This window comes from Lissotriton helveticus, chromosome 1_1, assembly GCF_964261635.1.
Source record: "Lissotriton helveticus chromosome 1_1, aLisHel1.1, whole genome shotgun sequence".
NCBI classification, from domain to species: Eukaryota; Metazoa; Chordata; class Amphibia; order Caudata; family Salamandridae; genus Lissotriton; species Lissotriton helveticus.
In genome coordinates, this window is record NC_136057.1 from 1,810,996,119 (window position 1) to 1,811,024,037 (window position 27,919).

The window sequence follows — 27,919 nt, forward strand, 5'->3', positions numbered from 1 at the left end:
CTGAACTCACCCCTCCGCAAAGAAGGGTTTTGGAAAAAGGCCTGGGATATGTGCCTACAGCCAACATGGACAAATTCCATCTCTGCCAAGAAGTCCAAGAATTCATGCGACGCTTAAAACTGCAAGTCTTCTTTAAAGACAAAGAGGACACCTCAGACCATGGGGATACAAATCTGAAACCCAAATCCAATTTTACACCTTTGGACAGCACCCTTCCAGTCGAACTCCTTGCTTTTGAAAAGGCAGTAATGAAGGATTTAGAGAACATAAATCCGAATGAAAAGCGCGTTTTTCAAAACACCACTAGTGAAGAGAGACAGGCTCTACGCGACTTGAGTAACAACAGAAGACTGATAATAAAACCTGCCGATAAGGGTGGTGCAACGGTGATACAGAACGTGGAAGACTACGACAAGGAGTGTAGACGGCTACTGCAGGATGAAAGAAACTACAGAGTCATCAACAATGATCCTACGGTCAGCATACAAACCAAGATAGGCACAATGGTCGAGGAGGCACTATCGCACGATTGGATCACAAAGAAGGAGGGGGATTTTCTAATTCAAAAGAATCCAAGAACCCCCTACCTGTATACCCTACCAAAGATCCATAAAAACCTCCAAAACCCCCCCGGGAGACCAATTGTCTCGGGTATTGGGTCGGTTCTGGAACCAGTCTCTAGGTTCGCAGACGCATTTCTAAGACCAATGGTCCAAAAAACATCTACGTATCTGAAGGATACAAAAGAAGTGCTAAACCTTCTGGAAGGGATACGTTTTGATCCTGAAACCCAGCTGTTAATCAGCTGTGATGTTGAGAGTCTATACACAAGTCTGCCCCACCAAGCCACCCTAGACATCATTGAGGATGTTCTGTTCGAGGACTTTTGGGAATACCAAACACCGCGTAATGTGGTAATGAACTGTTGTGCATTGGCTTTAAAAGAGAACTTTTTTGAGTATGAGGGCACCCTGTATGTACAAAAGCATGGGACCAGCATGGGAAGTACATTTGCCCCTAGTATAGCTGGTCTATATGTACATCATCTAGAGGTCACGAAAATATTGAACCCCAACAACCCATTCAGACCCAAGATCAGATTATGGAAACGTTACATCAATGATATCCTTATCATCTGGGATGGAGATGAAAAGGATTCGGGACAGTTCCTAACATGGCTAAATCTGCAGGACGAATTCTTAAGGTTCACCAGCACGGTATCCAGGAGCAACTTGGTCTTTCTGGACCTAAATATTTTTCCTAAAAATGGGAAATTGATGACCACGACTCATTTCAAGAGTACTTCCAAGAACTGTCTCCTCATGTACAATAGCTTCCACCCCAAACATCTGCGGGATAATTTACCATATGGACAGTTCTTGCGTTTACGCAGAAACTGCACTGAGATTGAGACTTTTAAAACCCAGTCAAGCGACCTCAAAAAGAAATTAAAAGCACGGATGTATCCTGACCATGTTATAAATCAGGCCTATACACGAGCAAGAAACAACTGCCGGGAAAGCCTGTTGGAAGAGAAAACAGCAAAAGAGGAAGAAAAACGTCCGATCTGCGTGACCACTTATAACACCAGCTCAAACTTAGTGACCAAGATCATAAACAAGAATTGGAAAATCCTGAACAGCGGGGGGTTGGACATATCAAAACCCATGTTCGCACATAAGAAAGCAAAGAGCTTGAGGGATGTCCTGGTCCACACAAGACCAAAATCTGACATCAACATACAAAAAAAACCCAACTTTGTCCAAGGTCACTACCCATGTGGCGGATGCAAGGTATGTGGACTGACCAAGAAAAGTAAGAAAATAACTTTCAGGAATGGCACGGTGTGGGAGCAAAGGGCATTCAGCAACTGCAACAGTGCGAATGTTGTATACCTGATTACCTGCCCATGCCAACTAGAATATGTAGGCATGACAAGTAGGGCAATCAAGGTTAGGATTGGCGAACATAAGAGCACAATCAAATGCAAAAAAACAAGTACAAAACTTACCAACCATTTCCTCGAAATGAACCACAAACCCGAGGAAATTAAATGGACAGTAATAGAACTAGTAAGTAACGAAAGATTCCTGCTGGAAAAAGAACAGCGATGGGTTTTCCGCGTCCAGTCACATAAACATGGGCTGAATGATGACATACCCTGGAGCCAACTGTAGGCTAGCCCCAGCATATCTCCCTTCAGCAGTCATTCCCACCGTGAGAGCGTATCAGCAAAAAGTCTCTACATATATCTTATAAGTACTCTGCGCAAATGTCGTGCACACAGATCCACTGCGGTAAGAAATATCAACCCCCAAGAAATCCCTCCTTTTTCATATCGCTACTACTAACCATCACGAGGCTGTAGTTATAAAATAAGAAACCTTTTAAATCATTCTAATTGACTTGCCCAATTTGAATTTATATTTAATCAGGTCTCGAAAAATTTTATAATATCATTGCTTTACTAGGATCCTATTTAATAGACAAGAAAAAAGACTTCCGCATCTTTTGCGCCTTCGCTGTGCCAAAAATGGGCCGCCATCTTAACGGGTTGACGCTCTAGCACAAAACAGAGGGGGCGGTACCCAGCGCGGACTGAACGCGGAAGTATAACGGCTTTCAAAAACATCAAGCCACTTGAGCCCGGCAATCCTCGGAGGTGCACGGGGGTAGGAACAATGCTTTCCTTTTGCTAGCAGAGACGTAAGTAATAGACTCCGACCTTGAGTCTTTAATAAACAGGTCGCGGGGGTAGACAAACGCACTAATATCTCGCTGCGCTTTTTTAGAAACAAACACCTGAAATGAACCTTTGTCTTTCTCAGTAAAACTGCGCAGATTACCCCTCGCCTGCAAAACCTCATGGGGCATGATAACTGCTGAGATAAGTATGTCACCATTCCGAACTCTGAAACATTTTACAAGGAGGTCCCCCTCCCCTCTTTTGTTAGTGTGTTGTTAGTGCATTGAGTCACGATTGGTAGTGTGTGTGTGTGAAATTATGACAAAGGTCCCGACAAAACGGTACCATTGGTGTCTCCCACATAGGGCAGTGATACTAAGAGACACATGAATACATGCTGATTTTCATGTATGAAAGTAGAACCGCTTTTAAACATTTGAAATTGTGGTCCCCTACAAGAAAAAACCTGTTTGTTTGTTTTCTCTCCCACTTAGAAAACAATGTCCGTGCATAAATTTATGTTGGTTTTCCTCTTCCTTTTTCTTACAGAGACCATAATAGGTCGATCTTTTCTGCCTCCCGTGGGCCAACTCATGCCCTGAGGCCTAAACATCCAACTTATTTTTGTTGGTTGTTTATAGGACAGTAGGCATTACCTGTTAGAAACTGAGTAAATAACAGTAGGGACTGTTCTTTTGGTCCTGATGAGTAAGCAGTAGGGGACTGCTTACGAAACATGTCGACAAGGTAGTAGCTAATGCTCTACCACACAACCCCTTCTTAATGTTCCCAGCTGGAGAAGTTAATAAATGTTTTTTTCTACCAGCCAGGGAATTTTTAAATCTTTTCCATTTTTTCACTTTTTGCACACTCACTAGTGTTAGGTCCCTACACTTTCACTGACTCCTATACACCTACACATAGCCTCTGTCACATCTTAGTGCTCCCGCGTATTCCGTCTGGTCGTAGCACGCCCCGTCCCGTTATAGGGGCGGGAAGACCCCTATGATGAAGCATGACTCTACTTGGTTTTTTAGAGTGTGAGGGGTATTTTAACAAGCACATTGTGCTCCCATCTTTCCATGTGTAAGAGAGAGCCTAGCACCCTGGTGTAAACGGTAAAAAGTATATATACAAAAAATATCACATATTCACTTTTTTGATAGAATCTCTGTGGTTATAAAAGCTTACTTTGGAGGGTGATTCTATCAGTACCTCTACGCTTCTCCCTTTTGGTTTAGATAAAAAATTAAGCAAGCAGTCAAGGCAGTCTAGCGCTACAATGTTACCGTGAATGAAATGAAAGGCAGGCAATTAAGGCACTCTGGCGCTACGATATCCCTATGAGTGAGAGACAAGGCAATTAAAGCGCTACGATATCACTATGTATGAGAAACAAGGTAATTAAGGCAGTCTAGCAATTCTAGTGAGCAGATTGATTCAGTAAGCGCCGCAGCGATGTGCTACGATACCAGGCACCACTTGCAAGCCTGTCTGTGCGCGTAGAAAAGCTCAAGCCAGGTAGAGTCAGAATACAGGATGACATGAGGTCAGGTCAAAGCCATTAGTAAGAACATCATAATACTTGCCAAAGTACAACACAATGCACATTTGTGCACCAATGCTTATAGCATCACATACTTCATATCTCAATGTACAACACAGTGCATATTTGTGCACCACTGCTCATAACACTGCACTTCGAGACCAAAAAGTACATTCCACACCTCCTGCTCATGCTTTCAAATGCACATCCCACACATTCTGTTCTTGGCAAGGCTGTCATACATTTAGGCTAGGATCAAATAACACACCAAAGTCAATTAAAATGATGGTAGTTAAAGGTCATCCCGTGGTGTCAGACCACAAGAGTGCCTCTAGCACTACACCCTGACAATCCTGTCGCCGAGTGAACAATAATAAACAACAATGGAAGAGGCCAAGAGGCAATGGAATGACGTCAAGCGCACAACCAAGCTGAAACTCGCCAACAACCGGAAGGCAGCAATGCAGACTGGAGGTGGAAGTCCTGCGCCACAGGAGGAGCTGGACGACATGGAGGATATGGTGTCCACAGTCATCAGTGGGGAGACGGTGACTGGAGTTGGGGGACCTGACACTGCTCAACATGACCAGGCATAACAGCAACAGGGTGATTACCAACCAGGGACTGGGGGGATGGGTGAAGATGGGCACAGCGGCACACATGCACAAGTGAGCTGAGCATATCTGTGATCTGTGGCTAAACCATGCCCCAAACCCCAACTCCCACCAAGAGACCAATGTACACAAGTATGCAACATCTCAGCACTGTATAAGCACAGAAGTCAAAGGCACACCGCAGAAAAGAGATAAGGGGCAGCAAAACAGAGCAGCAGGGGCCACACCCCCGAAATGCAGCACACACACATGACATGCAGAGCACAGCAACACTGACAACAAAGTGGCACAAACCGCAACACATCCACAACAGAACACAGGACATATCTGGTGCCGACTGGGTGTAGACACTGGCCAATCACAAGTAGCATTGCAGGGAAGTGTGAGATGACTATGTACAAGTACAAGCACACACGTCTGTTGTCAAAATGTCCACTATCCCCCATGAAATAGGCAGCTCCTCACAAACTGCCATGATGTACACAGTCATGCAGTCTGTATGTAAACATGTATAATGCGATAACACACATGAGATCACATTGTTAAACTGCATCTCCCCTTCACATTTCAGTGGGACAATCAACACCTCCTGCAGAGCAGCCCGGCTCTCTCTTCTCCAATGACGAAGAGGACCACCACAGCTTCGACTCAGATGCCCTCCAAGAGTTCATTGACAGCCTCAGCAGCCCCCCTCCATGAGCAGAGCAGGCCCGCTGCAACGAGGACACACCAACCCCTGAACAGACCACACAGCAGGCCTCACCCACCACCACGGCTGCCTTCCAGGACCCCCAGGAAGAACACATGGCCTTCCAACGCCATGTGTTGGGATGCCAGGAGCAGTTGGCTGAACAGGTGCGGGTGGGCTTCGACCGCATGGCACACAAACTAGATGCCATATGTGGGTGTCTAAGTCACATCAGGGACCACTCACAGTCCCTAAGGGACACCCACAGTCCGCTCCATGCTCTCCAACAAACCATGGCTGACATCACCAGAGTCCTGACTCAGAGACAAGAATGATTGACTAGTCAGAGTGGCTCTATCGAGCTCGCCGGGGAGGTGGGAAACATGCAGAGGCTCATGGAGACCATGGAGCGGGCCAATGCGGAAAGAGCGTCTGCCATGGCTGCACACCAGCGAGTGGTAGCTGGGTTCCTCAATGACCTCAAAACCATCCTCATGGCATTGCTGCCACAAAGTGTGGCGCTGATGCATGTTGCTGCTACCACTACATCCACATCTCCACCCCCTGAAGCGTAGGTGCCACACAGTGCAGCTGACATTCCACCTCCGGCCCCTGAGGTGTCACTGCCACACAATGCTGGAGACAGAACACCACCACCCACACCACGGCGTTGAAAGGCCATGTGTTCTTCGTGGAGGCCCTGGAGGCAGCCGTGGTGGTGGGTGCTGCCTGCTGCGTGGTCTGTGCAGGGGATGGGGTCTCTTCATGGCAGCTCAGTTGCCCTGCTCCTGGAGGTGGGATGCGGAGGCTCTCCATGAGCTGTTGGAGGGCGTCTGAGTCAAAGCTGCGGTGGCCCTCTTCGTCATCAGAGAAGAGAGGTTCGGGCTGCTCTCTGTAGGAGGTGTTGATTCTCCCTCTGTAATGTAAAGGTGAGATGCAGTTTAACAATGTGTTCACATGTATGTTGTCGTATTGTACATGTTTTCATACAGACTGCATGACTGTGTACATTGTGGCTGTTTGGGAGGAGCTGCCTATTTGATGGGGGACAGTGAACAGTGCGTGTTTGTACTTGTACATTATCAACTCACATTTCCCTGCATTGCCAAACGTGATTGGCCAGTTTCTACACACAAGCGGGACCAGTTGTGTCCTGTGGTCTGTTGTGAACGTGTTGTGGTTAGTGCCACATTGTTGTCAATGTTGATATGCTCTGCATGTTATGTGTGTGTGTGCTGCATTTCGGGAGAGTCGCCCCTGCAGCTCTGATTTTGGTGCCCCTTATCCCTTTCATGTGGTGTGCCTTTGCCTTCTGTGCTTATGCATTGCTGAGCTGTTGCATACTTGGGTACATTGGTTTCTTGGTGGGAGTTGGGGGCTGGGGCATGGTTTGTCCGCAGATGTGCTCTACTTAATTGTGCATGTGTGCCATTGTGCCCATCTCCCCCGTACCCCCAGTCTCTGGTTGTTACTCACCCTGGTGCTGTTGTGCCCAGACATGTTGAGCAGTGTCAGGTCCCCCAACTCCTGCCACCATCTCCCCACTGATGACTGTGGACAACATGTCCTCCTGTGGCGCAGGAATCCCACCTCCAGCCTGCATTACAGCCTTCCGGTTGTTGGCGAGTTTCAGCTTGGTTTGCGCCTGACATCATTCCAGTGCCTCTTGACTGCCTCCATTGTCCTCTTCAGCACTCCGACTGCATACACGCTACCCACGATGGACTGCCATAGTCCATTTTTTGTTGCCAATGACACAGTGGAGGTGACAAACAGTTGTTAATGGTGTTCTACCACCTCCGTTATCAGGATCCTGTTTTCCTGCGGACTGAACCACTTCTTCCTACACTTCTTCTCCTTGCCCTTCCCTGAACCCTTGGTCCCTGGCTGGTCCTCCGGGGGGCTTGTGGGGTTCTGGTTGTCCTCTGTACTTGCTAAGGCAACATCCATTGTGCTTCTATGTTGTTTGGCATTTGTTTGTCAGTTTTTTCCTTCTTTCATGGGGATTTTTCCCGCCTGGCCTTGCAGGCCTGTTGCTGGTTTTTGCAGATTTTTGTATCACGATTGGCCTCATCACAACTTTTTTGTGTTCGTATTTTTGCAGCATCGCGTTGACTTTATCACAGACATCTAAGTTGTTATCCTGCGCCTATCGCATGGTACTGCCGTGGTCTGAATACTTGGTTAACACAGCGTTATTTTCCCATGATAGACTGCGATATGAAGAGTTGCGTTAAGCTCAATTTGCGGTACTTACCACCCATTCTTAAGAATATCCCCCTAAGTGTCACTGCAGACAAACATTTAGGGCCAGATGTAGGTAGCCCAATACCGGTCGGTAACGGCCCAAATTACCGAATTTTGGCCGTTACCGACCGGTATTAGGCTATTGAGATGTAGGTGGCTACATTTCGGATTCCCGAATCGGTAATTTAAGGAATCGGTAAATTACCAATTCCTTAAAATAAAGAATCGGTAAATTACTGATTCTGAAATGTAGGGAGCACTCAAATGAGTGCATTGCATGGTTAAGGATTCGGTATTTACCACCAAATAAAAATTGGTGGTAAATATTAAAAACCTTTGAAAAAGCAAATTTGTGCTTCTTCAAAAGTGCCATGTGGCAGACATACATGCCCTTAGGGCATGTATGTGTGCCACATGTGCACCCATGCACTATTCAGGGGTGCAACAGAGTGTCGATGTGACACCCTGCCACCCTTGAATGTGTTCCCCCATTACCGAATCGGTATTTACCTATTCGGTAATTCCCATTCATTCCTATGGGCCTCTAGGCCAATAGGAATGAATAGGAATTACCGATTCGGTATTTACCGAATAGGTAATTACCGAATATTACCGATTTGGTAAACTTTACCGAATACTTACCTACATACCATTTACCGATTCTGAAATACCGAATCGGTAAAATTCAGTATTTTAGAATTGGTAAATGGAACTTACTTACATCTGGCCCTAAATGTTACTAACTTTACAAATGAGTGTCCACTACTATTATAAGTCCTACCCCTGGCCAATATCTATCCCTGCAGAGTCCCCTCTGTGATTTCCTCTGCTCTGGGCACCTGTGCTTAGTTACAATCAATCAATCAACCAATCAATACATTTGTAGAGCGCACTACTCACCCGTGAGGGTATCAAGGCGCTGGGGGGGTGGGGTGCTGCTACTGCTTGAAATAGACAGGTCTTGAGAAGCCTCGTGAAGGTTAGTAGGTCCTGGGTCTGCCGTAGGAGGATGGGGAGGGTGTTCCAGGTCTTGGTGGCGAGGTGGGAGAACGGTCTGCCGCCGGTGGTCGCTCTTCGGATGTGGGGGATGGTGGCGAGGGCAAGGTCAGCGGAGCGGAGCTGTCCGTTCGGGGTGTAGAAGGTGGGCCATCTGTTGAGGAATGCCGGTCCGATGTTGTGGAGCGCTTTGTGTGCGTGGGTGAGGAGCTTGAAGGTGATCCTCTTATTGACAGGAAGCTAGTGCAGGTCTCTCAGGTGTGGTGTGATGTGGCTGTGGTGCGGGAAGACGAGGATCAGGCATGCAGAGGCATTCTGTATGAGTTGTAGTTGTTTCAGGAGTTAGGCCGAGGCTCCTGCGTAGAGGGAATTTCTGTAGTCCAGGCTGCTGCTGACGAGGGCCTGGGTGACCGTTCTTCTTGTTTCAGTGGGGATCCACCTGTAGATCTTGCGGAGGATGTTGAAGCAGGAGGATGAGACGGCGTTGACTTGCTTGGTCATGGAGAGTGTTGAGTCGAGGATAAACCCCAGGTTGCGTGCATGGTAGGTGGGTGTCTGCGCTGCTCCCAGTGCGGATGGCCACCAGGAGTTGTCCCAGGCTGAGCGGGTGCGGCCGAGGATGAGGACCTCTGTCTTGTCCGAGTTCAGCTTCAGACGGCTGTTCTTCATCCACTCAGCGACGGCTTTCATTCCTTCGTGGAGGTTGGTTTTGGCGGTTAAGGGGTCCTTGGTGAGGGAGAGGTTCAGCTGACTGTCGTTGGCGTAGAAGATAATATTGAGGTCGTGCAGTCGGGTGAGGTGGGCGAGTGGTGCCATGTAGATGTTGAACAATGTCGGGCTGAGGGATGATCCTTGGGGTACGCCGCAGGTGATCTCGGAGGCTTCAGAACAGACAGGGGGAGGCGGACGCTCTGGGTTCTGCTGGAGAGGAAGGAGGTGGTCCATTCGAGAGCCTTGTCTCGGATCCCTGTGTTGTGGAGGCGTGTGCGTAGGGTGCGGTGGCAGACAGTGTTGAATGCAGCTGCTAGGTCCAGAAGGATGAGGGCTGCGGTTTTGCCGTTGTCCGGCAGGGTCCTGATGTCATCTGTGGCGGCGATGAGGGCAGTCTCGGTATTGTGGTTGCTGCGGACCTGGACTGGGACGGGTCCAGGATGTTGTTCTCCTCGAGGTAGTGGGTCAGCTGTCTGTTGACGGTCTTCTCGATGATCTTCGCCGGGAACAGGAGCAGGGAGATGGGCCAGAAGTTCTTGAGGTCCCTCGGATCTGCCTTGGGTTTCTTCAGTAAGGTGTTGATCTCGGCGTGCTTCCAGCTCTCCTGGAAGGTTGCGGTCTCGAAGGATATATTGATGGTCTTGCTGAGATGGAGTGTAATGGTGGCGCTAGCTTTGTTGAAGTTGTGATGCGGGCATGGGTCTGATGGGGAGCCAGAGTGGATGGTGCTCATGATTTTGATGGTGTCGTCATTTATGTTGGTCAAGGGGTCATAATGGGTCATAATGCTCCTCCTCTCCCTAAACAATGACAATAAATAGATTGTGCTCCACCTGTTTTGCATGTATGATTCACGCATTAGTTAAAACCATAAGCCATCAAGCATTCTGCAGCACACATAGACGGAGGGAAAAGCCTCTTGTGATTGTTTTTGTGCACAAAGGTTTCCTTTCTTGAGCAAAATAATCATCGGACAGAAATCCACCATATCTGATAGATACGGCACATTCCTGCCCTTTTCTTTTGCCATAGGGCAGTGCAGCAGGAAGGCCTGTGGAGCTGCCCTACAACAAAAACTCATAAATGAGGCCATCAACCAATACATAGGTTAAGGTAAAATGTAAACAATGGTATTGACCTACCCCTTTATTTTCCAACCCACAGATGAATGTCCACAAAACTTGTCATGCTGAAGCTAAACCAGAAAACCTCTATTTGGACAGATTCATGCACTTGCAATGATGCAAAATGTGTTTGCAAAACTAAAAAATGACACAGACACCACCACTATCGACTGGAAGTCTCTTCACTGGAGAATGACTGTACTTATTATGGGGTTGTAACACACAACCCACAGAGTGGTATATTTACTAACATTTAGCACAATGATTGCATCACAAAAGTGACGCAAATCGGCACACTATGTTAATTTCAAATTTACTTTCCAGCGCAAGACATGTTTTGCATTGGAATGTCAGCGGTAAGTAACGCAAAGCAGCACGTAGCATTGCTTTTTATTACTTTGCGTGAATGGGGTGTTCAATGGGTGGTACGTGGTGTTCCTATTTGTTTCTGATGCAAAACCCACCCTTTTGACCTGGGCACTATCGAGGATAAATCATTTTTATTTGTCCTTTCTTTCCCAACTTTGCCTGTGCAATACATGGTACAGCACACATACAAAGTAGGAACAGTTTTATAGTTAGTCTAAACATAGTATTTGGTCTGGAAGGGTACTCTTCCAGTACAAAACCTATGCTGGACTCATACAGACACCCTTATACTATGGGGCAAAGGTGTGTGCGTGGCTTTCAGCAGTCTGATTATGCACCAGCGCTGGGAAGAGAGCAGGAAAGTGCAAGCAATGCAGCATTTTTGGTTATTTCCCTGTGCTGTTTGAGATGTTAGTAAATATGCTCCCTCATAGGAAATTACTCCCCATTTATGTTCCTGTTGAAGCTTTTTCATATATTTCACTACTAACTGAAGTGTAACATATTTCTCCTATTAAACGATCCATAGTGAACCAGCCATTTTCCACCAGGTACAAAAGTGACACAAACCTGCGCAAAATGTTTTTGCCGGACTTACCTTACAGCGTAAAACTTGTTTTGCACTGGAAGATTGCCTGAAAGCAATGCAAAGCAGCACTAATTGCTGTTTTGTGTTACTTTGTGTCATGGGTTTTTTTTTGGGAGAGGGAACTCCGTTGCAATGGTGATGTAGTTCCCTCCCTGTCAATACAGTGATTTCCAAGTTTAATTTGAATGGGGCAGACTCTAGGTTTCGCTCCAGTGGTGACCTCTCTGTCACCACTGTAGCCAAACTTCTCTGATGGCCCAATAGAGTAAGGGCCATCAGAGAACTGGCTATATGTCCATCTGCCCAATTACGATGGTCAGACATTATTGCTATTTCCTACTGTCCATCACCGCCAGGCAGGTCCTGGTAGTAGAGGAAAATAAACAACAAAAAATGCCCTCCTCACCATGGGAGATAACTCCCACTGCATTGGGGCATTATCTTTTTTATCTTTAAAAAGAGAATTGAGCTTTGGGATTTTCTTTTTGAACATAAAAAATAAACCAGTTTGCTGCAAGGCACCATTATGTTGTCGAAGCCCGGTACCAAATGGAAAAAAGCACTGACAGAAATCACTGTTCAATCATCGGAATCTAGTAATTTACTCCATTGCCCTGATGCAGAAACTGGCCTTTCATTGAAATTAAAGTCAACTCCAATGTCATTATGGAGATCCCTCAAGTAGTTAACAGTTACATGGCTAGGATTGCCCTTTCCATTCAATGCCACACTCTGATGTTAAGCCATAAGAATATGTGTTTGATATTACTAGCTTTGGAGGTTAGCCAATGTACATGAAATGTCTGCACACCCTAGGGCAGATTTTCAACAACTAACGCATCTCTGCATATGAGCAGAGATGCGTCAGTTAATTTGCATCATGTAAAAAAAACTTCCGCCACGCACAAGGATTGGCAGATGAGTGACACATCGATTGGCGTAAAGGCAATGCATTGCTGGAGTCGTGTCGCAAGCACAACGCAACACCAGCAATGTTTCAGAATGCCTATTTCTATTTTGCTGTGTCACTTCTTATGCCTGCCTCAAGCATGCGTAAGGTTTTGACACAGTGGCGTCGTAAAAGTGACTCAGTGAAATCTTGTAGATTTTACTGTGTCACTTTTACGAGGCTTTCTTGCATTGGAACGCCACCCTACATACATTATACCTGACGCATGTAAACTGTGATGCAGGGCTTTACACGGGACGCATCTCCATAGATGCGCCATGTTGTAAATGTGTCGCAATGTGGCGCATTTTTTACGACGCAGCTGGGTCACAAAAGTGATGCAACAGCGGCGTACAAGTGTTGCAAGGGGCTTGTAAATCTGCCCCCTTGTGTTTAACATTATGGAAAGATAGTAAGGTAGGGAGCCAGATGTGTGTAACAATTTCAGCTTTGCCAATGTCATGGACAACAGGTAGAGGTTGAATAGCTATCCACTTACTAATCATGGTTGCAAACGAGTGGTAATGTAACGTCTCAAAATGGTTAGGAATATGAGGAAAAGGAAGATGACTACTATCAGCTGGATAGTTATATCAGAGGTAAAACAACACCCAACTACATTAAACAGGTAGCAAACTAGTCTCCAACATTTATGGCCCATGTTTATACAGTTCAGTTAGTCAAGGGGCGAGGCTACCAGCTACCACCAAACTCCGGATCTCTCTGAGTTATGTGGTCAACGGCAGGGACCACTTTGAGAAGCAGAACATGTTGACACTATCAAGGGCTTTGTGAATTGATGAGCAAGTGCAACATGGCTAACACAATGGATATCATTAAGCTATACTCTTTCCCCACCCCCAACACTGGATGAAAAGAACATAGCAAGGATATAGCAATGAGTCAGACCCTTGGGTTGAGGAAAGGAACCACAACATATACAGTCATTGTCTATATAACCAGGCCATACTCCTGAGGTATGGTACCAGACTATCGGGAACTAAATAATATCTGATAAAAATATTATGTCTTAAATATAATGTACAAAAATATCACCCTGTTTGAGTTAATAATATAATATCTACACCCAATGGGACAGTATTTTTGTAAATAATGTTCAGAACATGATATTTATGTTAGGCGATATTATGACAAGGATTTTCAGACATCCTACCTGTGCGGATCACAAGTTCCCCTGCTTCCTCCTCCTCAATTTTGTTGACAGGGTGCTGCTGAATTTGGACATCCTCAATGGCGCTTCTTGTGCTGCAGGGCTGAGATCATGACAACATTTTGGAACTGAATAGTCAGCTCTGGATAATCTTGAGAACATAGGGGCATATTATCAAGAAAGGCGTTAAAATAATCGCCGCTTTAGCGGCAGAAAACTGCCGCTAAAGCGGCAATAATGGGTTTGATAATAGGCCCTTGTGAATTCCCATAGAAGCCCAGGTTCTGGAGTATGTTTCTGGATGCTGCTGTCTGAATTGTTAACCTTATTGCTGCTGCCGTCGGCCGCTAAACAATCCGAGCACTACCTGGCTGGTGCTGCGAACGTTCAACGGCCGACGCAGCCCGCCCACTCTTTGGAACGCCCAGCACTGGGCCGAAATAACAGCCGCAGCTAAGGCGTTAAACACAACTCTGTAACTAAAATATGCCATGACTCCTCGCAAAACACTAATCTTTGATGGCTACACAAAAAGAATCACCTACCAAGAGCTAAAGTACATTCAACTAAAATCATCATCTTTTTCAGTCCAATAAATCCGGCAATCTAGAGTGGGTTGTTTGGATTTTTTAGTGGTGGCTCCAGGCCTCTGGAATATATCTCCTTGACTGCTGCTGTGTTTGGATGACTGTCTCAAATTCGTCCAATAGCTGAAGTCTTAGCTCTTTAAAAAATGCGATGATTGCATTAATCTGTCCTGTCAAATGGTGGGTCAGCTGTGGTTTGCATCCAGAGGCCTGTTACGCATACAGAGCATCCTCTTTGTCACAATACAGTGGAGATATTACAGTACTTTTTACTCATATGGGCCACTTTTTTGCCATGGCAAGAGAGGCGGACAGTACCAGTGACCCAAAGAGTAGACTTTGGAGTACGCTTTGAGGACTTTATCGATGGGATATAGAAATGGTCAAATGAAGCAAGTTTGAAAAGCTTGTTTTTTATGTTGGAGGGTACATTTGCTAAGAGATAAACGATCAAATGGTTGCTGAATGGCCTCTTTAATCAGTTACATTTATGGGCCTTAAGGAGTGTGTCCCGTGTTCTTGTAGTTGTGCGAAGTCTAGCTAGGGAGAAGGAGGATGTTACCTGCATCCAAATATCCATGACTGTCTTAACACAAAAATTTTAGGAACGTTATGATAGTATGAACACTTATTTAATGGGAAATTCATTAAGAGAAGACAAATAAGATTCAATAGCTAGAAAATGTGCTGTATGTACTAATGAACTGGAAATGTGAATTGTTAACATTTTTGTTCAATCATGTTCCTCTCTGTAAAAGATCAAAAAGTACTTTGATTTTATTAATGGAACTGCCAATAATTATGCAATGAATGCCCTTTGTCCATTATGCAACGCATGTCCTTTGTCCACTTAGGTAGAACCACATGTGACCATTCACGATATCCGATTGAAGTTCCATAACTATTGTAAGTATACAATTTCTAATGGAATCTGGACTACCCCATATGTGATAATGAGAAGTGTGGATTTCCCAGGGGATAATAGTGGGATGTGGTTCAAGAAGGATTTCTTCAATAATGCCACCTCATTCCATTATCTTCTTGAATTTTCATTTGGAACATTCTTTTTCTTATCGACTAACTCCATGCAAAATCCCATGCTCCTGGTTTTTAGAGCTAGTAGGAATTTACAAATAGGATCTCGCTGTAGGCTGCTTTCGTTTGCGTTTTGCCTCTGACAATTGCACTGGAATTAAGGATTATTTAAGCCAGTCTTCTAAATGCAAAGTAAGTGGTATGGCCTCCAATGAAGGATTCTCTGCCCAAAGATAATGACCTCATCGTTATGGGTAGCATAGAAGATTTAATTCTGCCAATGGATTTTTTTGAATCTTCAAACAGGAAACTGTGTTGAGAATCCTATATCAAGATGATAAATATAATATTCCTAAAATGTTACTGATTTATTTGTTGCATTTGGGCAATTGTTCCCATTATCTTTAAATAAATATGTAGAAACAAAATCAGCCTTGTTCATTTTCCTGGAAATGGGTGGCATGGATTCCTGCAAACATTTCAGGGGGTTCTTTTCTGTGCTTGCATAAGCAAACTTTGCCTGATCATTCTTAAAATGTCTTCAAATGTTTTAAATTACTTTGCTCCATAAGCTGCCAATCTTGGGAATTCAATGGTATGGTTAATGTTGTTAAATTTGGTGGGATTTCTCTCTGAAGCTTTGGTAAATTTATTTTATCTGGTTATTTGTATCTATTATTTACTGACTGTGTATCAATGGTGTAATTGGTAATAGAATAATACCAATTTTGTCATTATTTTCACTTATTTTCACTGATCGCTCTTCTTTAATCTCTTTAGTATGATGTTATGTTTATATATTCTTTCCTAGCCATGATAACAGCATTCCACTTGTATTGTAATTCTTCCATTAGTTAACTGTGTACTTTTACAGTTGTTAGCAGTGATTGTGCTATGCTCTAATTTTGTACCTAGCGTCACATGGTAACCCCTAATTGCTTGGGGGCAGATTTACAAGGACTGGGGCATCCCTGCATATTAGCAGGGATGTGCCAGTACCTATGCGACACGCAATTCTATCCTTGTGCCACCACGGATGCATCGCATTTACAATGCAGTGCATCGTGGTGCAGGGACAGACAGATGCATGTCGCATATGATGGCGTAAAGGCTACGCACTGCAGGAGTAGTGTCGCGAGTGTGCCGCAACTCCAACAATGTTCATGGACCACCATACCTAACGTGATGTGCCACTCCTTACGCCTGCTTCAAGCAGGTGCAAGGTTTCGTCGCAGCGGCCTCTGAAAAGTGACTCCGTGAAATCTTGTAGATTTCACTGCATCACTTTCACAAGGCTTTTTCTGATGGATCGCCTACCCTGCATACATTAAACCTGTGATGTATCTCCCTAGATGCGTCACGTTGTAAATAAGTCGCAATGTGGTGCATGGTTTATGCCCCCGCTACATCGCAAAAGTGATGCAACAGCGGTGTAAATGTGTTGCAAGGGATTTGGAAATCTGCCCCTTAATATTTAATGAAACTATTTCTTGAATTATGCAGCATATTCTAGCAGGAGTCTCCAGCACATCGATCGAAAGCTACCAGTAGCTAGTCTCCAGTCTTGGAGTAGCTCACTGCCTCTACATTGTGTCTGAGAGAATGCAGCTGCATCCCTGCAGTTTCTGTGATTTAAACTCTGTGCACTTGTACTGTGATACAGGGAAAGGTGACAGGAGCAAAAGGCACCCCACCCTCTCCTTAAATAAATAATTCTGCAGCCTCAGAAAGAAGTCAGACCATATATAAATGTCTGAGATCAAAGCACACTGCTTGCAAATGTGAACCCTGCTAAATATTGCCTTTATGAAATTTAATTAAACTCAGTGTAAAATATTTGGAGGGTTATTACACTACATCCAAAACACTCATTTTTTAGAGTTGCACTATGACTATTTTTCTTTTTCTTCATCTCAATTTCTCTCTTCTTTTGTTCTCTCCTTTTTCATTTAACTCTCTTTGTTTCTATCCTTTCTTTATTTCTTTCTGTCTTCTCATCTTTCTTTCTCTTTCTTCTCATCTTTCTCTCCCCTTTTCTCTCTTTCCATCTTTGTTTTTCTCTCTCTTTATTTCCTGTCCTCTCTCTTTCATTCCTTTCATCTTTCTCTTTCTCATCTTACTCTTCATCTTCCTTTCTCTAATTTTACCTTTTTGCTTTCTGGCTGCTGTGTCTTTATTTCTGTCCTTTCTTGCAGTTCCTCCTTTCGTCCTCGCCTTCTTGCTATCCTGTTTCCAATCTGTTTCTTTGTTTCCTTCATTTGTGCCTTTCTTGCTTTCACACTTTCTTTCCCTACTGCCTTCAGTCTTCCCTTTCATTTTCTCCTCTCCCTTTATCTTTAATTATCTGTATCTCAAGCTTGTTCCTTATCTTTCGTTCTTATTCCCTTTCCTATCCTTCTGCTCGGTTCCTCATTTCCTTCCTTCAATTTTTTCATTTTTCATTTCTTATTTCCTTTTCATCTCACCTTTAGACCTTCTTTTTCTATCTCTTCTTTGTTCCTTCTCTACTTCCTTTTCTTTTTCTACTTCCTTCCTTCTTTCTTTTCTTTCTTTCTGGCCTTATGTTGTCTGTGCCTTGATTTTCTCACCTTTATTCCTTCCTTCCTTCCTTTCCTCTTTCCCTTCTTTCCCATCCTTCCCTTCTTCCTTGATCTCCTGCCTTCCTTATTTCTTGTTTGTCCCCTTCCTTCCTCCCTCCCTACCCTTTCTTCTTTCCTCTCCTTTGTTCCCCTCTCCTCTTTTCCTTCTTTTACTTTCCCTTCTCACATTCTCATTTTTTTCAATATCTCATTTCTTTCTTTCGTTCTCTTTTCTTGCATTCTTCCTTCATCTTTGTTCTTTCTTTCTCCCCCTCCTTTGTTCAAATGTGCTTTAATCTCTAAAGCAATCTTTGTTGATAAAATTCTGTTTCATTTTTGCCTCAAATATATACACATGGACATGGGTATAAATACAGAAATATGTTTACTGGTAGATCCCTATGAATCCTACAAGTAAATATTTTTCCTAATGGTCTTAGTTATGGATAAAAGGTATATGATAAAAAATAACTTACTTATTTCAGTTTGTGTGTGTGTCTGTATGTGCCTAGGAGTTGTTGGGAAAATTTTGTCCTGTAGCAGTGAAATCTCAAGGGCCGGCCTTGCCAATTATTTTTCTACCATTGCAACCAGTAAATATGATCTCTGGATTGCAACAAATTAGCTTTAGAACAATAGGCATAGCGCATAATCAGCATACAGTCATTTCATCTATTTCAATTTCATGACAAAATGTGACACTTGCCTCTTGCAGGGCAAGTAAAAGGATTAAACAGCTCCTTGGGGACCCTACAGAATAAGGCAGCTATGCCATTGATAATTTTGCTTCCTGCAACAAGACGGAGTGTTCAAGGGACAGCGTTTAAGTTGCTTGGCCTTTATGTCATCAGATCCCATGGACTCAACATAATCTCATATGAAGAAGACACTCAACTGATCTTCTCGCTCACCGAGGACCCCTCCAATGCTGAAACCAACTTCTGCAATGCCATGGGCAAAGTAACTAAATGGATGAGAGACAACTGCCTCCAACTCAGCTCCAACAAATCTGAAGTACTGAACTTCGGAAAGAACACCTCCACAGGGGACCACAGCTGGTGGCCGGCAGAACTCGGGCCCACACCGACCAATCATGCACGCAATGTCTGCATCATCCTTGACAGTCAACTGACCATGAAACGACAAGTCAAAGCAGTCACCTCCTCCTGCTTCCAAACACTTTGCATGCTCCACAGAATCTTCAGATGGATTCCAATTAACACCAGAAAAAATATCACTGAGACCCACGTCAACAGCTGCCTCAACTACGGCAATGCCCTCTATGCCAGCATCCCTACCCAGCGCCTCAGCAGACTCCAGACCATACAGTACGCCGCAGCCAAGCTCATTCTGGACCTCCCAAAATGAACCCGCATCACCGCCCACCTGAGAGATCTCCACTGGCTCCCCATCAAGAAGAGATGCCAGGCCAAGATCCTCACACACTCCTACAAAGCCCACCATGACCTAGGACCTGCCTACATCAACAATCAACTGAACTTCCACCAAACCTACGCTCCTGCTCACACGCCCTCACATACACACCCCGCATCTGTCGCAGCCACATCGATGGCCACTCCTTCTCCTACATCACTGCCAAGACTTGAAACATCATTCCCCTCCATCTCCATACAGCCCCCTCACTGGCAGACTTCAGACAGAGTCTCAAGACCTGGCTCTTCAATGGAGACACAGTACCCAGATACCCCTGAGGGTGACAGTGTACACGCTACAAATGATGTTTGATTGATTGATTGATATGTACCTTTATATAATCACTAGGGAATGGCTCTGCATAGGTCTATTTAATCAGACGTAGCTCTCACTATTGAAAAGGTTGGAGACCACGTTCTATAGTTTGTATTCTTTACTGTGTAAATTAACTTCATCGAAATAGGGGTTGCAGATGTGACATTGCATATTATTTGGTTCCAGACAATAGTAGAGGAAGATCATATGACTATTGATCGAAATGATTCATTATATGTAGGGGCACAGTTTATGTTAAAAAGACAGTGCAACAAATTCATAAATGGAGATTTCAAAGCACCACAAAGAATCACCTAATACAACGAGTAAAAGCTACATGTAAAATTTATATGATCAGTATCCAGATTGGTTAAATGATATGTGTTTTAAAGTAGTTTTGACAGATTGTTAACAGCAACATAAGGGAAGGACCTATTAATAATACCCCTCTTTCTACATTGCCTTTTCCAGATCCCCAGTGGTATCCCGCAAGGCAGTCAATTCGACTGGAACCCAGTAAGTATCAGACAATTGTAGATGAAGTGGGACTGGGGCTGTCAGTGCTTTAAGTGCGTGGGGAAAGGTGGGATGCTGTAAAAGAGGTTTGGCCTAAGATGCATGTCTAAGAACTTTTGCCTGGTCTAGAGAGCTAATTGTACAGCCTGATGCATATTAAATAAAAGCTTGTGCTTACCTAATTAATACATTGAGTCTAATTGGACAAAGCTGGCCCAAAATCAGATATGTATAATATTTATATATATATTTCCCTGGGTAATAAGCAATAAAACACTTGACAAGGTACATTTAAACGTAAGCGGCACCCTGACTGCTTGCCAAAGCTACTCTTAGAGAGTCAAATGACAAAAGGGATATTCAATTGAAATTAAAATGTTTCCTACTCCCTGGCACATCAAAGGTAAACAGCAGTGTCCAACATGTAGCTTTGCTTTTTTGCCACAGAGGACACATCCAATAACGTTGTAACTTTTGAGTGCGACAGGCAGGCAGTTACAGTTTTATTTTCTTAAGGTGATCAAGAGCAGAAATAGAGGCCCTGATAGGGCCAGTGTTCAATGTTTTTTGGGGGTCTTGGCCAGACAGATCTTGCGTTGTCGCTTTGAGACATGTTGTATATACTTTGTGGGCATGCTGAGTCTCAGAAGGCAGCATCTGATGAAGACACGCTAGGAGAAGCACTCATAGTGCACTACCCTTCCTCCCCTAGCCCCGAAGGAGCAAGAAATGACTCCTTAGTAAGTTGTAGGCACAATCTATATCTATAACAGCGCCGCACCTTGAGCCATTGAACTCATGTGCTAAGTAAGGGTAAGTGAATCTACCTACCTAGTACGTGCAATACAATTAGACAATCGCTCCCACCTCGGTCCTGAAGAAAGCCCACCGACCCATCAGGGCAACAAAGGGCTGAAACATGTTGAGCTCTCACGATCAGACACCCGGTGCAGTGGACCACTAATACAGCCACCCAGCACCGACACTTTATTTTAATGTTACACCTTCCTGACTAATAAACAATAACACATAGGATTGGAGGTAATTTTAACATACACTTTTTTCGTCATCTTTTCATGTATTCATCACGACTATCACGAACCAGATGGTCTCCCTCCAGGTGGAGGACTGTAGGCCAATTGTAGAACTGGAAACGTGGGCAGAAATAAGACGATGCAACTCACCTAATGTTCTAAGCAGAGAATCAAGATATGCTGCCTCTGAAGTTAGAATGAATGTGGGTTTTTGAATACAACCTTAGACCGTGGAGCTCAAAGATGCATGATTCATTCTTCTCTGATTCATATCATTACCACAGGAAGCCAAATTAATCTCTGCTTCTCTCTCCCTCTACATGACAAAAGTATACTTTGTGGGCTTCCACCCACCCTTTGGCTTCCCATTTGCTGGCTCTCATATTTTTTCTCCCCTTTTTAAGTGGCCATTAGCAAGTCAATTAAATTTAGCGTATTTGGCTTCAGCAGACCCATTAAACCATTCTTCACTAGCCTTTGATCAGATATGCGGATGGAGCTCCTTGGAGGAAGATTAATGGGCAAATCCAAACTCTTCGGGTGGGGGGTTAAAAGATATTGACATTGACAAAGCCAATAGCTCTTGCATTGCTGAGACCGATTGGCTTGCCAATGCTTGTTCCCTTTTGCCAAGCCTTAGCCATGGCAGGGTATGGCCAACTTAGAGCAATGGCGGACTGTCAAGCACCATTCACTTACATCAGTGCCCCTTTAGCATATTTTACAAGCACATTACTGTGTGTCATCGCCCAATCTTAGTGCAGTCAGCGCACTACAATTACCACAAGATAGGGAAAAGTCTTGGCTGTGAACTGACGAATGTTTGCAAGTTTAACGATGAAGGGTTGCCCTACTGAATATGTTTTCTGGATCAAATTAATTGTGTCAGTGTCGGTTACTGTGAGGTTCACAGAGTGAACGTGTGTGGATCAGTGAAATGTTTTGTTTCTCACATGTGAACTTAGCCAGTGGGAACAAAGAAAAGTTCAAAGCTACTGCATGGATTACTGTTCACTTCTGGTCTGCTGGTTTACTATGTTTTATGGCAGTCTAAAATTTTAAAATGGTCTACTTGCGTTGGGGATGACTTTCTCCACCTACTGAAGGGAAAACACGCTACACGAAAGGGTTCAAAGAAGTGTATGGGACTGCAGACAGAACAGACCAGAGGGTTATTTCTTCCTGAGTGAAAGGAATAATGGTGGGGAAATGTAGGCCACTGGAGTAAGACAACCCTGAAGCGCAGGGCAGGCATATGATACTGGCCAAAAACGAAAACGAGGAAGAAGAGGGAATTGTCTCCATATGGTTGAAGAAAGAGGGGTTGAATGATGGCACTCAGTGAAGACTGAGAAGAGGGAGCAGAAACAGTGTATGACACGAGGAGAAGGATAAGAAAATGACTGAGCAGAAGTATATGTGACTCTAGGTGACGAATAAGAATGACGTGAGTGGAAGATTTATGACACTTGGGGGCAGATTTACTAATTTCTCACACAGCGCAGCAGTCAAAAATTCTGTGCTGCTTTGAGTGAGAAGGACAGAGCAGAAGAGTGCCATATTTACAGAAATATGGTACTCTCCTCCCCTATCCCTAGTAAAGGTGCTGACATTTGCTGCCGTGCACACACCGCTGCACCATAGTACATGGGCGTCTGCGTGAGTCTAGCACAGGGTTTGCACTGGAAGGATGCTCATCCTGTACAAAATATTACGCTTATTCTAACTTTAAAACTTTTCCCACTGTGTATGTGTGCTCTACGGTGCAGCTCACATGCAAAGTCAGAAAAGAAAGGCGAAATAAAAGCATTTCTACGTGATTGCGCCTTTTTGAAATAGGTGCTGTTTTTTACTGCAAAATGCTGTAACACCCATGCACCACCCAGGGAAAAGCCGTCATGGCACTAAGTAATGCAAAAGCGCTGCTTTATTTCATTTCAGCAGTTACCGACCGGTATTAGGCATTTTGGATGTAGGTGGCTACATTTCAGATTCGGTAATTTACCGAATCGGTATTTAAGAATTCGGTAAACTACTGAATTCTTAAATACCGATTCAGTAAATTACCGAATCTGAAATGTAGGAAGCACTCAAGTGAGTGCTTTTCACCTGTAAGGATTCGTTATTTACCACCAACTACAAGTTGGTGGTAAATTTGGAAAACCCTAAAAAAAGCAATTTTTTGTATTTAATAACAGTGCCATGTGGCAGACATACATGCCCCTAGGGCATGTATGTGTGCCACATGTGCACCCATGCACAATTCAGGGGTGCAACAGGGTGTCAAAGTGACACCCTGCCACTCTTGAATGTTTCCCCCCTTTTACCGAATCGGTAAATACCGATTCGGTAATTCCCATTCATTCCTATGGGCCTACAGGCCCATAGGAATGAATGGGAATTACCGAATCGGTATTTACCGATTCGGTAAATACCGAATCGCACCGATTCGGTAATACTTACCGAGTAATTACCTACATAGCATTTACCGATTCTTAAATACCGAATCGGTAAAATTTGGTATTTTAGAATCGGTAAATGTAGTTTACCTACATCTAGCCCTAAGTTGGCAAACAAAGATGTTGTGTCGAAATGCATAACTTTTGTGACACAAACATGGCGCACAATCTTAGCAAACATACCCCTAAAGTGACAAACATACCACTAGGTGACGGATAGGAAAGAGAAGAAGATGAGCTAAACGGCAATACCTAAAGGATGAAAATGAGAAATAGGATACTGCTATGCAAAGAATAGGAACAAGGAGGTGGGATCTATGCTACAAGAGGAAGGATAGGAATGAGGAGCTCTAGTATGTGAGTCATTAGGTGAAGCAGCTGGAGACATTGCTCATTGGCAGACTGGGCATTGTTTTAGTTCTCAGGTTAAAATTGATATACAGAAAGGCATCTCTAGCTGAAGTTTTAAAAATGTAATCTGTCATGCTTTGCCAAATTATTTTAAGATTTGTTTAGACTAGAGAGGTCAAATTTGAATTCTTCCTGCAACGTCTTGCAAGGATTACAAAATAAATGTTAACAAACGTTTTTACAGTAGAATTTTCGCACATAATCTTTTTATGAGAAAATTCTCCCTCTTAAAAGTGTTTTCTTTTATAGATTGTTTTCTGCAGAACCTACTTTTCCAGGACATTTTCTAGAATTTTGAAATTCGCACTTTTTGCATGGCTTATGAAGCTTTGAAAAAAAAGTCATGATGAGGAATAACTTTTCTTTTTTCATACCCAAGAAGTAGACCCTCTGCAAATTTAGAAATGTGTGGAAACTCAGATTTTAAATGTTACAATTTGTATGAATAGTCACATCACCCTATGTAAAAAAAAAAACACATGCTGCCGTTGTTATTAGCAAAATGCTGATAATAATTGCACAGGAGAAATTGTGCAAAACAGAGAGGTAACAGTTTTAGAGTGTGGTATTACTAATTTTTCCATCACTCATTCCTTTTTAGGTCGAGCGACCTATCTCAATGCGCATGCGCATTGAGCGGGAGCGAGATATATAGGGGCTTATCGACAGTTTACCTAACTGGCGATTCCACTGGCGATTTGATGCTGTGCCCATGCGCTTTTAGGTCAATGCGCAAGCGCATTGACCTAAAATGCGCGTGCACATCATCAAATCGCCAGTCAATCACCAGCAGCACTCCTCCCACACCTTTGAAGTGAAGCTTAGCTTCACTTCAAAGGCCCCTGCTGCTTCACACCCTAATGCCGCTCTCCCCGCTCCGCCCCCTCCCCTGCCCGCCGTGTCGCATTTCTCCTCCCCCCTCCCCACAGCAAGGCCCTCCGCCGGCCGTACTTTCACTTTGACGGCCGCAGGCCGTCTCTCGTGTTTCTCCTTGTTTTAATGGCTGGCCTTTTGTTGTTGTTTGTTTAACTATAATATACAAAGAATGTCTTCCAGCAAGCTCTCCTCATCCATTGGTGTGTTCCTATTTATGCCCAATAGCATATAGCACGGGACAGTGGGAACAGCCAACTTCAGTCAATAGCTCCCCCCGACTGAGTGACTTTATTTTGCCCCTGCACAATCTGTTTATTGGCCATAAATGTAGTTTCTTTCACGTGAGTCTTCAGCACTGTTATGCAATTGCTCATGTCATAGCTCTACCAACCCGACAGCAGAGCCCTTGCAGAAAGACTAACACCACAACACTGTGTACAGGAAAGACAGCGGGTCAGCGCAGAGGCACTTTCGACTGTTGTTTACCATTAAGCACTATAGTGTAGTTTTGCACTTCCTTTCTCCCCCGGTAGCTTTAGGTGTGATGACAGCATTTCTTTATAAGATTACTGCTCTCTTGGGAATATATGAGGGCAGGAAGCCTTCTGAATTTGGCTGATCATTATCAGAGAGTGTTTTGGTGAAAATACGGGACTTTTCTTATGCATGCTGTTACAAAAAGAGCTCCATGTGGTGGTGGATGTGGCGGTGGATGTCATGGTGGATGTGGAGGTGATTGTGGATGTGGTGGTGGATGTGGTGGTGGAGGTGATGGTGGATGTGGTGGTGGATGCGGTGGATGTGGTGGTGGTGGATGCGGTGGATGTGGTGATGGTGGATGCGGTGGTGGTGGTGGATGCGGTGGTGGTGGTGGATGGGGTGGTGGATGTGGTGGTGGATGTGGTGGTGGATGTAGTGGTGGTGGATCTGGGGGATATGCTGGTGGTGGATGTGGTGGTGGATGTGGTGGTGGTGGTGAATGTGGTGGTGGTGGTGGATGTGGTGGATGTGGTGGTGGAAGTGATGGTGGTGGGTGTGGTGGATGTGGTGGTGGATGCGGTGGTGGATGACCGGGACTATGGGGCGCATGCATCAAGCATTTTACCAGTCGCAAACGGGCTGATTCGCAGAATCACCCCGTTTGCAACTAGAAAAATGCCTTTTCCGATGCATCATGTAGGGCGGTGGTTCCCAAAGTGTGTGCAGCGGCACCCCGGTGCGCCGTGATGAGAAGCCAGGGGCGCCGCGGCGCCACCCAGGATGTGGCCCCTTTGTGCTGAACGTGATCCCAGCCCTCACCCTCTGCATTTAAATAGCTCAATTAAGAGCTCGGTGCGGTTACGGAGAGTGCCTTGGACATTGTGTATGGTTTGTTTCAGAGTTTAAGCACTTGTCTTTGTTCCTGAATGAACGTCTTACCCTGTGCATTGTGTTTTTTTGTTGATGGTAAATACAAGTTATACAAATCTCTGGTGCTTTCCATTTTACTTTCCCTTTCGTGGAGTGTGGCGGCGTCTCTATATGGTTTGCTTCGGAGTTCCAGCCGGGTGCGTCTTGTGTTATAAATCGGAATTACATTGTAGGCAGAAATAGCTTTGAACACGTTCTTACGGCTGACAGCACGGCAGAAATAGGGTGGGAGACAGCTGTCAAAACAGCAAAGGTTGTGTTAATAATTAATGTTGCAGAGGCGGATTTCTACAGTGGGGCCAGTACACTTACTTCCGGTTTGGATGTATCGAATAGAGGTGGACAGCCTCGAATAAGTGTGACAGCAAGTGTTCAAAGAAACGGATATTTGAAAATATAGCTTACAAATATTTATTTGTGGCAAATACTTTTTGAGGGAAGGGTACTCAATTGTTTTTATTCGCAAGGAAGCAGCATTACCGTGAGGTGTCAGAGCGCTTTACATAATAACCAGTTGTGATACATAAGGATTTAGGATTACATGCGTTACATAAAAGATACAAGCAGAAAAAAATGCAAATGTACAAGTTATAAAGTCACACAGGGAAGAGATATAAACAGAAATAAATTGCAAATGTACAAGAGGTAAAGTCACACAGGGAAGAGACAAATATAAAAAATTGTAAATGTACAGGTTGTAAAGTCACTCAAGGAAGAGATACAAATGGATAAACTCTAAAAGTCTCATAGGAATGGTAGAGAGTGCAAAGGTCTACTGCGGTGGTTCCCCAAGTGTGCGCCTCGGCACCCCGGTGCGCCGTTAAAAAAATAGTGTGGAGCCACGGCCTGCTGCCAATTAGGTCAAGGGAGCCACGGGTCAAAAAAGTTTGGGAACCACTGATGTAGGGTGACCAACCGTCCGTAAATTTCACGGACAGTCCGTAAATTGGACCTCACGTCCGTTGTCCGTGAGGATCCTTTTAACGGACGCCGTTTGTCCGTAATTTTGGCCATCACAAGGAGCAGCACTGCTCCCTGCGAGAAGCCTCGAGCCCCTTGATGCTGGCGCCTCGCACTCCTCCTCGGAGCACTAGAGCAGCCCTACCCGCCCATTGTCATTCTGTATGGGGCTGATGATTGCCACATACAGAATGACAATGGCGAGTCTGAAGTGTTTTCAAAATTGCAATTGCAATGTTATTTTTCTTCACATATTCCTCTTTTCCGTTTTACAAGTCTTTATTTTTCTCCATTAATAATCCACACTTTCACTTGAATTAATAGTACTCCTCATGCAAGGAACAGGCCATTTCCCAAATTTCCAATGCTCCTGCTGGGCCATCCGAACCTCTCTTCAAGAACACGACTAAAGCCAATTCATCCATAGCAGTTTTATTAAAATCCAATGCATTTCGGGCCTCTAGGGGCCTTCGTCAGAGAAAACTGCAAATAACAAATGCAAATGCTTTAATATTACATCAGCCAATATATGCAAACAAATGTAAAAAATCTCGCGTTTAAAGTTGCCACTCTCTTCTTAGTCTCAATAATTAGTGAAACTTAGAATGCATGC

The 27,919-nt window shown here is 44.3% G+C and overlaps 1 protein-coding gene across 1 annotated transcript in view; it reads left to right on the forward strand.

The window, feature by feature from the left end:
- Positions 1-2,272: 2,272 nt before the first annotated feature.
- LOC144765530 (very-long-chain enoyl-CoA reductase-like) overlaps positions 2,273-27,919 on the forward strand; it is an 87,861-nt gene continuing 62,214 nt past the window's right edge. Inside the window, exons 1-2 of the mRNA XM_078650329.1 lie at positions 2,273-2,297; positions 18,607-18,905. Of these exons, the coding sequence (XP_078506455.1) occupies positions 2,273-2,297; positions 18,607-18,905 (324 nt within the window). The remainder of the gene's footprint in view (positions 2,298-18,606; positions 18,906-27,919) is intronic.